The 14296-nt window shown below is 45.6% G+C and overlaps 2 protein-coding genes across 2 annotated transcripts; both read left to right on the forward strand.

Annotated features, from left to right (window-relative positions):
* Positions 1-362: 362 nt before the first annotated feature.
* Positions 363-1383, forward strand: LOC100543737 (olfactory receptor 4S2-like). Its single transcript, XM_031557572.1, has one exon. The coding sequence runs from the start codon at positions 374-376 to the stop codon at positions 1328-1330; it is 957 nt and encodes a 318-aa protein (XP_031413432.1). The 5' UTR covers positions 363-373; the 3' UTR covers positions 1331-1383.
* Positions 1384-11892: 10509 nt separating this feature from the next.
* LOC100542106 (olfactory receptor 5F1-like) lies at positions 11893-13063 on the forward strand. The gene is made up of 2 exons (XM_003214096.2): positions 11893-12804; positions 12969-13063. Exons 1-2 carry the CDS (start codon positions 11893-11895, stop codon positions 13056-13058), a joined length of 1002 nt encoding a protein of 333 aa, XP_003214144.2. The 3' UTR covers positions 13059-13063.
* The last annotated feature ends 1233 nt before the right edge of the window (positions 13064-14296 follow it).

Here is a 14296-nt window from a genome sequence, read left to right on the forward strand (position 1 = left end):
ATATTTCCAGGTTCTCATGAAGGCATTCTCCTTACAAGGGTTGTAATCATAACCTTGGCCTATAATGGGGGAAAACATCCTGCCCTGCACCCTTGTTGTGCCTCACACTGTCCTTCCCATAGTACAAGGTAGGCTCAGTCCTTCACAACCCCAAAGGACCAGGATGAAGGAGCACGGTGACAGCCACGGCCAAACTTTCGTTCGAGGAGAATGAAATACGGAGGGGAAAAAAATAGGGAAAGCAAACATTTTGTAGGGTTAATAGTAATGCTGTGTGCTTCTTAGTCTCTGGTACAGAATTTGTTATTAGTGATGACGATGATGACAAATCACGTGTCCTTGCTTTTCCATCTGCACAGGCTGTGTGCTGTGCATGGCTGCAGAACTGACCAACGTGGGGAATGCAAGCGGTGTGAAGGAGTTCATTCTCATCGGCCTCTCTGACGGTCAAGGCGTGCAGGAGGTGTACTTTGTGATGTTTCTTTGCTTCTATACAATTAATGTGGCGGGAAATCTGCTCATTATTGTCACCGTGATTAGCAGCCAGCATCTGAACTCCCCCATGTACTTCTTCCTTTGCTACCTGTCCTTTGTTGACATCTGTTACTCCTCCGTCACAGCTCCCAAAATGATTGCTGACTTCCTTGTGGAAAACAAAACCATCTCCTTTGTGGGCTGCATAGCACAGCTCTTCGGGGTCCATTTCTTTGGCTGCACGGAGATCTTCATCCTCACAGTGATGGCCTACGATCGCTACATGGCCATCTGCAGACCTCTCCACTACTCCACGCTGATGACCAGGCGCGCGTGCGGCCGCATGGTGCTGTGCTCATGGCTGGGAGGCTGTGTGCATTCCGCCGTGCAGACTTTCCTGACTGCTCAGCTCCCCTTCTGTGGCCCCAACAAAGTTGACCACTACTTCTGTGATGTCCACCCCCTGCTACGGCTGGCCTGCACCGACACCTACGTGGTCGGCGTCACCGTCATCGCCAACAGCGGGATGATAGCTCTGAGCTCTTTCTTCATCCTGGTTGTGTCTTACGTAGTGATCTTGGTCTCCTTGAGAAGTCAGACATCCGAAGGACGGCGCAAGGCCCTCTCCACCTGTGGGTCCCACATCACCGTGGTGGTTCTGTTCTTCGGGCCATGCACGTTCACCTACATACGCCCATCCAGTGACCTCTCGGAGGACAAGATCGTGGCACTGTTTTACACCATCATCACCCCCATGCTGAACCCCCTCATCTACACACTGAGGAATAAAGAAGTAAAGAGTGCCATGAGAAAATTGTGGGGTAGAAGAATAGAAAGTGAAGAGGGAAAGGTGTAGAACCGCGGTCAGTTTTCCCAGAGGATCTTTCACGATGATATATTTGGTCAGCATTGCCACAGAAATGCCTTTTGAATAAAAGCTTGTTGTTCACTCACACTGAAGGCTCATCTTTTGGTTTGGAGGGCATTGTAAACCCTGTGGCAAGTTGACATTTCCCCTCTGTTCTCTTGTCCATGAGCACAGGCCCCCAGTGGGGCTCCTGGGCACAACCTGAAACATCAGCAAATAGACAAACGCTATCAGAAATATTGAGCGTGCTGTAGGATCTCAATGGGCTCTCAGTTAAAGCTCTGACATGAGGTGCCAGCAGGGTCATTTGCCGAGGCAGGTGATGGGAATGAAGACTTTTTCCTTTCCTTTGCAGTGCACCAACTCTCTTCCTCAGTACCTCACGTAGGACTGATGCCACCCTTCCCACCACCATCTCTACCCTTCAGCTCTAGCTCAGATTCTTTATTTTAATTATGGGCTATCTCAAAGTCACAGATCTACTGCAAGATGTCTTGCTGACTGCAGAAAATGAAGTAACTGCCAAAGAAGGTATTGGAGACACAACTCCATGTGTCAGTGGTTTGGAGACCTTTCCCACAGACGAGGTGATTCCTGCCCATATTTACACACTGACAGTAGGGAAGGGGCACATTGTGCACAGGAACAGCTGGTACACCTACTGCTGCAGGAGGGAAGAGGAAAGATATAAGGACAAAAGACCAAAGCTATCACAAAGTGATGAGCTGTAGCGGCTTACACCCCAACACAAGTGGGATTTAAGGTTATCAAGTGTTCCTAGCCCAAGCAGGGGGTTATAACTTAATAATAATTATTATTTTTTTTAATTGCCTTGTGATGAACAACACCAGGAGTATTCTGGATGTTCCACTTTTGGGTACTGCTGGACAAAAGTTCATCCCTTTCAGAAAGTGTCACTGAAAATAACATCTACTCCTCTACATGTTGCTAAGGATCCTTATAAGAGCCTGAAAGACCAAACAGTTCTGTGTTTTGCATTGTCTAAGTAAAAATACCCACTAAGTAGCAAGGGCTAACCTGAAGCCTTTCTAAAATTTGGAATTATTTCCTGCTTTACTTCTTTTTAATTTTTCCTTCCAAATTTGTATAGACTGGATGTCCAAGGGATGACAGCTCGTAGCACAGTGGTGATACTGATTTGTTCCGTTAGCATGCAGTGGTAAGAACAAGGTAATAAGGAGTAAGAAATATTAAGTTAGGACTGAAAGTAGAACTTAATGTCATGTGTATGGGACTCCTTTACCATAGGAGCAAAGCTAGGATAAATAAAAGTCTTGCACACGGACAGCTGTGAGGTTTATTTGAACCACAAACGCTTCCAGTCGAGGTGACCACACTCCAGCACTGCCCTCACCGCAGTCTGTTGTACTCTTTAATCTCTTTGCCCACCAATAACTCCCAGCAAAGAAATCTTTGTGTGCCTCTGGGATCCCATTGCTCCTGGCAGTCTTGTGCTTCTCCTGCATTATTTGAAATATTTCCGCCACATTTTCCCATCTTGCAGTGGAGATCTACACTGCAAGTTGGGTCCTGCCGGGAGATGAGAAGCGCAGATAGAGGCGGGCTGCTCCTTCCAGCTGCCAGTTTGTAGTACTGGAGGTCTAAGCAGCACCGTGCAGCTGGGCCATTTGGATGGAAGCAGTCAGAAGAGGACAGCAGAGGAGCAAGTGAACACGTAGGGTCTGACAAATACAAACTGTGTGAGTTTTCTAACTTGGTTCTGCTCAAGCACAACCACGAAATTCTGCCTTTGGAAGCAGACAGTTGGGTTGAATGACTTTTGTGTGGCCTGTTGTATGAATTAGAAGGAACTCCACTGCAGTTTCTCTACCCCTTGTGTTATTTGGGTGGTTTGGGCTGCAAGTCATTTCCCCCACAATCATTTCCATGGTGCCAAAAGCACTCAGAGCTTAATGAGTCCTGCACTGTATCACAGTCAGACGGACAACTAGGAGCTGCTGCATCACGTTGGAGGACTGAGAAGGAAAGTACATTTCTTTGAGCTGGAACCTTCCTTGGGACACACCTAAAATGGTGGGAGCTGAATTATAGCTGCACCATCCCTTTTGGTCAACTTATTGTTTCCAAATTGACATTATGGTCAAAAGTAGGGAGCTAATAGTCTTTTTCAGAAAAGGTGAAACGAGAAGGAGGATTCTTGAAGGTGCTGTTTTTTTCCTCCACTGTACTCAGATAAACAGCCTGAGCTTTCTATTATGCACTTCAGTAACACATCCTGAGTTGGACAGCAGCTGCTATTCCCCAAGGGAAGCATTGGTTTTAAATGGAAACTGTCCCAAAAAGACATAAAAGGAAGAATGATTCATATTTAGCATATGAGTGATGATTATGTCTGTGTAGGGATAACGTCCCGCATCAAACGCCACTGCTGGCAGCTCCTTTCTGTGCTTCAGGCCCTGTTCACTTGGTGTCTGTGGAGAACAAATCCACTGTGATGGAGTTCATCCCCCTTGGACTCAAGCAAGATAAGGCAGTGGCAAAAGCACGCTCCTATTCTGCCCGCTCTTCTCTGTCATTACCATTTGTGGAACCCTGCTCATCACCATCTCTATGATGACCATGAACAGCTGGACTTCCCCATGTCCTTCTTCCTGAGCAACCTGTACTTACAGACATACTATTCTGCTGTAATATCTCCCAAATTCATCTGCGACCTTCTCGTTGATAGCAGGACCATCCCTTTTGTGGGCTGCCTTGCTCAACGCCTGTGGCCTCTTTCTTTGAGGTCTTCCTTCCCACAGTGATGGTCCATGAGTGTTGCATTGCTACACATGAGCTGCTTCATTTCACAGATAAACACATTTCACTACAATAGAGAAAAGGAAGAGGGGAAAAAAAGGATAATAGTTAGGATCATAATAAATCTATATCTGTATATATACAGAACAAGTGATGCATGAGCGATGTCCAGCAATTCCCTGGGCTGTGGACACCCCCAGGCCAATGCCCCTCAGTTTTACAGCTCCCCACATGACACCATATGAGATAGAATATCCCTTTAGCCAGTTCAGCCTCAGCACACTGTCTCCCTGTGCCTTTCATGTCACTGCTGTCATTCCTGGGGCCATGTGTCTCCATCCCTGCACCCCCATCGGGCACCTTCTCTGTGCACCCACCTTCTCAGCAGACAGGATGATCTCCATGTTCTGCCTTCTCACAAATACAGTACTGTCATATGCAGAATCCTGAAGTTAGCAATAAAATCTGCTATCAGGTGCAAGTTTTATCATTTGCTGATGCTGATGGCAGGAGCAGAATCTTCCCTCCTTCCCTTCCCACTGCAATTTCCAGTAATATTACTTACTATTATTACTGCCTGGTGTCAGTACCATGATTTGAATTCTTACCAGGCTGGTAGTTCACAGCTTTCCTACCACAGCAAGTCTGAACTCTCCCATTTGGATTTGGTGCTTCCCCATAAGCATGCAAAATGAGGCAGTGTTGTTAAGAACAGTTTTCCCAGCTTTCTTTAGACACTGGATGAAGTTGTTTAGACACTGGATGAAGTTTGGTGCTTCGGCTGGTGCTCTGGAGCTATGACATGAGCGTCGTCTATGGGAAAGGTGCCTCGGTGGGAACATGGGGATTCAGCCTCTCTCCATACTAATGAACCACCCACTTCATAGCTGAATACTGACAGCATTTCTCACCCTCTTAATAAAAACATTATAGTTTGGGTTTTTCCTCTGCTGTTTCCAGCAATGAAACCTAAACATCTCTAACAGGGATAGAGCCATCTGCCTGTCTAGGCACAGAAGTAAGCCTCTAAGTGCTGAAGTGGGAGTTCAAGGAAACAAGCTCGAGCTGATTTGTATGTAAGCTCTCGGTGGCACATCACCACCACCAACAGCTTTGGTCTGCCCAGACCTTTCTCTGTCCCGATGAGTGGATGCTCAGATTGGTGTATCTTTCTATCCCACCCCATTCATCCAGTCTGTCCTTGGGCAATCCCAGCGTCCCATGATGGCAACCCATCTTAGCACTGCAGCTTCTCTGATCTAAGCAATGTTGCCCATTGCCTGACATGTTTCAGCTTGTTTTATTTAACAGGAAGGGCTTTGGGGTGCATAGAAGTCTGTGGTGCCCTGCCCCTTCTCATCAGCCTTCAACGCTCCAGCCTTCCCAGACAAGAGAAATTGCTAGAAAGTCTCCCGAGACAAACTTATTTGCAACGAGAAACTTGAACTAGAGCAGGATATTGCAAAGCAAGCAGGAGGACGAAAGGAACAATGCCTGGAGGGTGAAAAATTTGGAACAAATTTGGAGGGTGTGATTTTAAATGTTTTCAGACGACTCGTGCTGTGCAGTTCAGACTTGGGAGTTCATATTATATTGAGATTTAGTAACTGGGTACTGTGGTCGTGGTTGAGTTCATCTGTATTTGTGTTCATCTGTACTTGTGATCGCGTTCATCCATGTCTGTGGTTGTGTTCATCTGTATTTGTGATTTAGCTCATTAATTTTTGGGGTTGTGTTCATCCATGTTGGTTGTGTTTATCCATATCTGTGGTTGTGTTCATCCGTGTTTGTGGTGATGTTCATCTGTGTGAAAGGCTGAGCAAAATGCTTAGCAATTCACTGAAAAATATACAGAAAATTTAAAATACAGCAGTGACATTTTGGATGGCTGGATCCTTCAGGGCAGCTTCAATCAGTACTGATCACGTTGTAGTCATCAAGCATGGCACAGGGCATCTGTTCTTCATTTATACTCAAAATCATTGGGCTATGTTCTCTGATCTAAGCACCTCTCTGCAGTGTAATGATCTAAACAAAGTAAACTGAGACATGCCTTTATGGTGTTGATTCCTCTTCACTGACAGAACATTCGTGCTGATGTATTCTGAATCATGAATGGTGGAAAAGAATACTCAGAGATACTGCAAAGTGGTGGAGAACAGAGCAGGATCCAAGGAATTGCCCAGATATTAGCAGAAGGTGAGAGGCACGTACAAAAAGCATGAAGTGCTTTCCTAGTAGTGAACTCCTCCTTGCTGACTCATAAACTCTAAGAGACAAATGAGAAACTGAAGAATTTCCTGGTCTAATTGCAAACAAAATGACCATTTCTCTGTGGGTGGGTGACATTTAACCTCCATCAAACAGAACTCTAAAGATGCTTCTGAGGAACAGAGATGGCATAGAAAGTATGCAGTGCTTGTCATCTTCTGCTATGTTAGAAAGCACGCATTCTTCAGAAGAGCATGTTCCATTAGCATCAAGCCTTAGACAGTGATCATCTACTAGATGTTCACCAGCTCAATGGAGAGGAATAACAGTGAAGGAACTCCCAAACCACCTCTAGTTTCAGAGCTGGCCAGTAACTCGAGAGCCCTTCTGTCAATTTAAATGAATGCAATTAGGGAACAGCCCATGGTTGAGCCATATGTTGCGATGGGGAGCATCTGCTTTCTATATGACACGTGCCTCATGCTGAACTTGCTGCTGGATGCTACCACAAAATAAATCAGCACAGGAATGTTTTTAAAGAAGGAAGAACAACGCCAAATGCAAAAGGGGAATTAAAAAAGTGGGATTTAAGTGGATGACCTACACTTAGTTTTGCACTGATGTATGTCACACCAAACTTTAAGCACACAAGATTTATCAACTGAGAATAAGAAAGAAAGTGATGGGTTTGTAGGAAGGATGTCCACGTAACTGCGTGTGGGTAGGGCAGGTTTTGGGTAAAGCTGGGATCTCTCAGGACAAGTCACGGGGTGGCAATGAATGAATCCAGGAGCAGCATTGTCCAACCTTCATCTGTGTATGTGGACTGATACATATGGGGACATGGGATGAAGACACACTTGTGCTCCGAAACAGTAGGGAAAATGGGAGAGGAAATCAGGATTTGGGAGCCTTGATGGAACTCAGGGATGCTTAAGGGGCAATGTCTGGGATATGAGCTGTATATGCTTTGAATGTCCCTGAGGATAAGCAAAATACAGGCATGATCATAGAGACACAGAAAAGAGACATAGAATTGTTAGGGTTGGAAAAGCCTCTGAGACCATCTAGTCCAACCAGTGACCCACCCCCACCAGTCCTCTGAGCCACGTCCCTCAGTGCTGCGTCTCCACGTTTCTTGGACGCCTCAGGAATGGTGACTCCACCTCAGGAATGGCAGCCTATTCCACCACCTAACATCCAACCTGAACCCCCTTAGGTCATTCCCTCTCATTCTGTTGCTGTTTCCTAGAAGAGGAGGCCAACTCCCACCTTACCACAACCTCCTCTCAGTTGTAGAGGGCCGTAAGGTCTCTCCTGAGCCTCCTCTTCTCCAGGCTGACCCATCCCAGTTCTCTCAGCTCTCTCGGTGATCTTTAAGGCCCTCTCCAACCTCAGCCATTCTATTATTCCATTTGCTGCCATCGTTAATCTGCTGCTTGAGGCAACTTCACTGCTCTGACATCCCAGAAGACACTGCAGGAACGAGACCCAAGCATTCAGATGAACATGTTGGCCATGGTGGGAGTCCCCGGGGCTGGTAAGTAGGGGGGTTTCTGATAAGTGTGTGTCCACGTGGAGTGACTTTTCTTGCCAGCAATTGTTTCAGTCTCTATTTTAGTGCAACTGTCTGAGACCATTGAGAAATTTCAAGGTCTTGGTCTTGTTGTTCTCTTAAGCTTTATGTCATGAGGTTGTGGATCAAACCCCATGGATTTCAAAGCTCGAAGAGACAAAAAGATCTATTTGTTTGTCTGTGGAAGCTGTGGGACCACGATCTCCTTTGGGATACACTCTGCCACACTTCAAACACTTTACTGTGAAAGTTTTGGGTTTTTCTTAATTAACATAAATCACAGACGGTATCAGTGACAGACATTTGAGCTCAAAACAGAATTCCTCAATTACCACTTTTTTTTCTTGGGGTGTTAAGGCATGTCCCATGTAGAGTCATTTCTGCTGGGAGGCAGAAGGGAGGGACTGCCAAACGGGGCCGATGACTTTTAATGGATGACTAAAATTTTTGTTGCATGATGATGCATCCATGAGAATCAGTGCTGAATTTCTGTTGTTTCTTTGATCTGATAATTGCCCAGCTGTCATTTTCTTCTCTTTTGTTTTTTCCTATTTTTTAAACCCCATATTTCCTCTTGGGGAATTATCTGCTATGTCCTCTTTGCTGCAAGGAAACACAACACAAATCAATGCAGAAACTAGAAGTAATTACTCTGAAGTCAAACACAAATTCCATTCAGCTTTTGATCACCTGTATTCCAAAGCAAACTATTTAATGACATTGGTTTGTTCCTCTGGGTAATTACTGAAGATGATTTTAATGAGGTCTCGGTAGATGTGGTTAAAAAGTTGATGACTGACAAATGATGGTGATGCAATTCGATGACTGAGTTTAAGTGTGTTTAAATCGGCTCCGCTGTGCATCGTTAGAGTCTCAAGGTTTCTCTCCTTGAAATTAGCAGCTCTCTAATTAGGCATCCAGGCTTGATTACAGCTGTAATCTAGGGGACAGCAAGAGACTGCCCCAAAAGAAAAATGGCCTATGAGAACTGGAAAGGTATCCACGGTGCTTTAGTTAGATCCCAAGAAAAGTGGATCAATGCCATTTGTGAATGATGGGTCAAGCAGAGCTAGCTGCATGTTGGGGGCTGGTTCTAATGCTGCTTGGAGTGGGCTGGTTTCAAACAGCTCCTAACTCTCCTAATCTCAGAAATGGTTCTTGGTGAAGATAAGGCCAATTCAGTGTGGACCTGGTTCCCCCCTCAGCTGCCCCAGGGCTCCTGTTCTGCAGAACTCTCATGGCCATTCCTTCTTCCCAGACTGTGGGTATGGGTCAGTGTTTTGAATACAATTGCTAATTCTAAATTTTATAAGGGAGGACACTGTTGGAGAGAGCGACACTGAACATGAGTAAGATTCATACTAACTAGTTTCTGCTGTACTACAGATAAGCAACAGCTTAGGTGTACGGGAGATCCACCACACACGTGCCTCCAGATTGCTTTGAGGCATTTTGAGGTGAGGAAAACTACCTGGGAAATTTGAATTTGACTTGAGGTTGAATAATGCCTTCTCTACAGGCAACATGTGATGTGCAGGCATTTGGACTTAAGGCCTCACCTTTTTTTCTGAGCAGTATTTCAGGGTTGCTGCAATTACTGCACATGTACAGAATATTTCAGCATCCAGTGAATGCAGAGACAAGTAGGTCTAGCCTTGTAACACACTGATGTCCAATTCACTAGGCCTTGGTACGCATGTAGTTAATAAGACTGATTAAAATAATGGCATGACACATGCACAGCTGAGGAAACATTTGGTTACCGATGGCGTTCACAAGAGTTTAAAGGCCGTGTTTTCACATGGTAGATAGGAGTGGTGTGTATAGTTCATTATGATCTTGAGACTTAGTGGTACCTTATTTGCAAACCTAGCTATCTGCAGTCTCGTGCTAACAACGTGGCAAGTAAATTCTGCTTCTGCTGGTGGATGAAGCTTCCTCATCCTCTGTCTAAAAGCAGCTAATGGGGCCTTCCTTTGGTTGACGTGGTGGAGGTCCATAGCCTAAGGAGTCAGCAAATTTAGCCACTGGTGCTGAGCAAGTCACATTATGCTCTGTGTAAGTGTTATACAATATGATGTCTTTGTAAGCTTGATCCGTAGCTCACTTTGAACGCTAAACAACCGAAGTCTTATTGGGTTACTTCCCCTTATTATCAGTTTTAAGGTTTTTTTCATCAACTGAAAGGACAATCGGAGACAAACAAAACTAATATATCACCCCCAAGCGTTTGTAACTCCTCAGATTTGCTGGAGTTACTGTGCCCAGCTGAGAATACCACATTCACCATTAAAACTGTGCAAGGAAAGTCCTCAGCACGGCAAAGCCTGAACCACAGGTCCAATTGGTGACGGGTGGACGGGTGGCCTGGGTGATCTTGGAGGCCTTTTTCAACCTTGGTGATTCGATGATTCCATGAACAAATCAGCCATTCAGTTCAGTTACAAAGAATATTTTTAGTGGAATCACTCCAAAAACATTACGTGAGTACATTAAAAGAAAAAAATAAAACCCCACACACTGAAAACAAAACGTTACAAAAGCAGTTGTAGCTTTTCCTATAGGTGGGATAGAATAGATCTCTGCTGTACGTGCTGCCAACCTCTGGGGTCGTTGGGCTGGCAGCTGTACAGAGGGGATGAACTGGACCAGGAGGGCGTGCTGCAAAGGTCTGCATAACCACAGCAGGACAGGCCTGTGGTTTACAAACCTAATTCTGCAGAGAAGCTGTTGCCGAAATTATTTTTGCCCCATTATGTGTAGGTGCCAAGGTAAGGTGGCTGAAAAACAGCGATAAGGGCTTTGTAAAGGTGACAGAAGTATGGCTTAAAGAAATCAGAACTCTGGACTCGTGTGATATACAAAAATTCCACAATCTGGAGTGGTCCCTGAGGCATACTGGTAGGACCTAGGGAGAAGAAAGCCTTCTATTTCCTTTCCCAGAGGGTAGACTTGAGTACTGAACACAGCTCAATGGGAAGGTTCTCAACACAAAAGTGACCGGAATCCAAAGATTCGGGGCGAGGAAGTCATTTTATTGCATTGCTCTCTCCCTGCGACTCTCTCACTGCACTCAAAGTGCCTCATATGTCCAAGAAAACCTCAGAGACACTCCTCCCTTGGTGCGCCCACAGCACATAATTATGACACCTTGTTGATGAGGAGACACTCCTGCATCTGGGCGGTGTTATAGTGGTGCTCGTGTGTCTTCCAAAGTCGTTTCCAACGCAAATCCATCTGTGACTCTATGTGTGAAAATTCTTTTGCTGCTAAGTCAGGACCCATTTTTTCCTGAATAAATTGGTGCTCTTAAATCTCCTGTGGGATCGTTTTGCTGTCAGGCAGATCTTCTAATCGGATGTAAAAGGAGAAGGACAGGCAGGTTTCCTGGAGGTGCAGACTGCAGTACATCTCCAGTCGCAGTGAGTATTTCCCTGTGCTTCCTGCTGTATTCCACCTGAATAATTTCCCATCTTCCCAAGTGATGCCGTGATTTAAAACACCACATGCCTTTTATTCCTGCTAAAGCATTTCTTACGGCATTTGGAGGAATTTGGCGAGCAAGGAAGGAGGTGCTCGTGCTGTACTTAATCTCCCTCTATAATGACTGCATAAGTTTTTACGAGCCATGCTTAATGTCGCGATATGTGCCAAGTCTTCCTAGAGGCCTTTGAGTTGGAAGAGAGAAATAGGATGCCCAGCTAGATCCCAAAAGTGCTAATACTGTTATGTCTTTGTATTCAACTTTTCAGCTCTCCAATCTGAGAAAAGTTAAACTTTTTGATTCATCACCGTTAAGCTTAATATGATTTTTTTTTCTTCTTCACTTTTCCGTTAGGTGATGCAAACTTGGAATTATTTTTAAACTGCAACACAGACCAAAACACCACTTTATTAAGAAGGAAAATTAGATTTTGACTGTTCCTTTTTTTTTTTTTCCCCCCCCAGGTACACTTGTGAAATTTCCACAAGGAAAGATAAGATGCAGAGGATCAACATGTCAACAGTATCTGAGTTTATTCTCATAGGCCTTTCTGATGCTCCAGAGGTGCGTGTTCTTCTCTTTGTGCTGTTTCTGAGCATCTATTTGGCCACCATGGCAGGCAACATCACAATCCTCATTGCCATTAGGACAGATGCTCACCTGCACAACCCCATGTACTTCTTCCTCGGCAACTTATCCTTACTGGATATCCTATGTCCCACCATCACTGTGCCGAAGATGTTGCAGGCCATGCTGTTTGGGAACAAGGTGATCTCATTCACTGGTTGCATGCTCCAGCTGTTCCTCCTTATTGACGTCGTAGGCACAGAGATTTTTCTCTTGGCTGTGATGGCATACGACCGTTACGTTGCCATATGCCACCCCCTGCAGTATGTGAACATTGTGAGTATGAAGCTGTCTGCTCACCTCGCCATTGGCACCTGGGTAGTCGGATTTTTTAATTCTCTGTTACACACCTCTCTGATTTTTACACTCTTTTTTTGCGGCTCTAACAGGGTTGACCAATATTACTGTGACATACCCCCTGTTCTGGCACTTTCCTGCTCACCCACTGTCAGCAGGGAGCTGGTGACTCTCACAGTTGCTGGGGTCCTCGGAAGCAGCGCCTTTGTGGTCACTCTGATCTCATATTTCCATATCCTCCTTGCTGTCCTGGGCATGAACTCCGCCGAGAGCAGGCACAAAGCTTTCTCCACATGCAGTGCTCACTTGACAGTGGTGAGCCTTTTCTATGGGACCACCATCTGCACGTACGTACGGCCTTCCTCCACCTACTCACCTCATCAGGACAGGATAGTTTCCATGCTATACGGGATCCTCACTCCCCTGCTGAACCCCATAATTTACAGTCTGAGGAACAAAGAAGTCCAAGGTGCCCTGGGAAGAGTGGTCAGCCAGATGAGAACCACTTTAATGAAATGAAGGCGTCTCTCTGGAGCCTGAGCAGGGTAGGCACTGCTGGTTAGGACTTCTCTTGCTTTAATCATCCAGAAATTAGACACTGGGGTAGAAACCCCTGCTCTGAGCTTTACCTTCACAGGAAAAAGGGAAAGTTGTGCACCTCCAGAAAGCCAGCAGCGGCACAACTTGGGTCACCACCACAGGAGGAGGGAAACTCCATTGGTCATCTTTTCCTCCACTGAGCACAGAGGAAGCGTGGATCTGAACCTTGGTCTTAGATGCAGGTGTTGAACGTTTCTCTCAAAGTATGAAATGCCAGTAAATGATACTGGAGGCACACTTACAGATGCACAGCCCTCTGTGTTAAAGCAGCTTATAGGACTGGTTCTTCTTACTGACCATATCACTCCTGTGAAGAAGGACACAAGCGCATCCTTTGTGGCAGTCTGACCGGAGGGAAAGCTCCTGTGCTTTCATGTGAGTTCACCAGTCTAGGTGTTCCCAACCGACATGCCAAGAATCCAGCTGCAGCGCCAACAAGCACACCTGGCCACAGTTTGTGCCACGTTTCTCAATCTGCCGGGCTCTGATTCACCTCCCACACTTGTGGGGTGTCAGACATGATGATGCCTGTGTGTTAGAAGGAATACTGGAAAATGCTCCGCAGTGAGTGGGGTGACAGGGAGGTTTTCCAGTCCCGCTCTTTGTGTCACCTGCTGCTGAATAACTGATGTGGTTTTTGTTGTTTGCACATGTCACTAAAAAGCAAATATCAAATATGTTTTTAGTTGCCTTTTCTGTGATTCCTGTCTTGACAGGAAGGCTAAGCTAAGGATTTTCCTGCAGAAACTCAGGCCTTGGTGGTAACAAATGCACATTCTTAATATTATATATGAGGAATAAATTTAAGCTTCATCCTCAGCCATAGGTCACGTTGGCAATGGGTGCAGAGGTCAACCATAATGACCCAAAGAGCTTTCACCTGGGGTCGCTTGCTCTTTAGACCCTTCCCCAGCTTCACTGCCCTTCTTTGAATAAACTCCAGTACCTCAGTGCCCTTGTTGTAGTGAGTTCCTCTGAAGTGAATGCAATATGTGATGTAGTGATATGAGATGTAGTTTCACCAGAGCCAAGTAGAGGGGCAAGTCACTTCTCTGCTCCTGATGGCTACACTATTTCTGATGCAAGCCAAGATGCTGCTGGACATCTTGGCCACCTGGGCAGCTTTCCAGACACTCTTCCCACAGCCTGTAGCACTGTACAGGGTTGTTGTGACCCAGCGGCAGGACCTGGCAATCAGTCTATTGAATTCCATATAGTTGGTCTTGGCCCATTGATCCAGCATGTCCAGATCCCTCTGCAGAGCTTTCCTGTCCTCAAGCAGGTCAACGCTCCCTCCTAACTTAGTGTCATCTCCTAACTTCATGAGAGTGCTCATAGTTCCCTTGTCCAGATCATTAGAATCACAGCATCATCCAGA

Source organism: Meleagris gallopavo, unplaced genomic scaffold (genome assembly GCF_000146605.3).
Source record: "Meleagris gallopavo isolate NT-WF06-2002-E0010 breed Aviagen turkey brand Nicholas breeding stock unplaced genomic scaffold, Turkey_5.1 ChrUn_random_7180001862985, whole genome shotgun sequence".
Lineage (NCBI taxonomy): Eukaryota > Metazoa > Chordata > Aves > Galliformes > Phasianidae > Meleagris > Meleagris gallopavo.

Bases quoted from the DNA above. Each gene is read 5' to 3' on its own strand.
- LOC100543737 (XM_031557572.1), top strand. From the start codon at position 374: ATGGCTGCAGAACTGACCAACGTGGGGAATGCAAGCGGTGTGAAGGAG.
- LOC100542106 (XM_003214096.2), top strand. From the start codon at position 11,893: ATGCAGAGGATCAACATGTCAACAGTATCTGAGTTTATTCTCATAGGC. The intron at 12,805-12,968 runs GTCAGCCAGATG...AAAAAGGGAAAG, and splicing joins AAGGTGCCCTGGGAAGAGTG to TTGTGCACCTCCAGAAAGCC.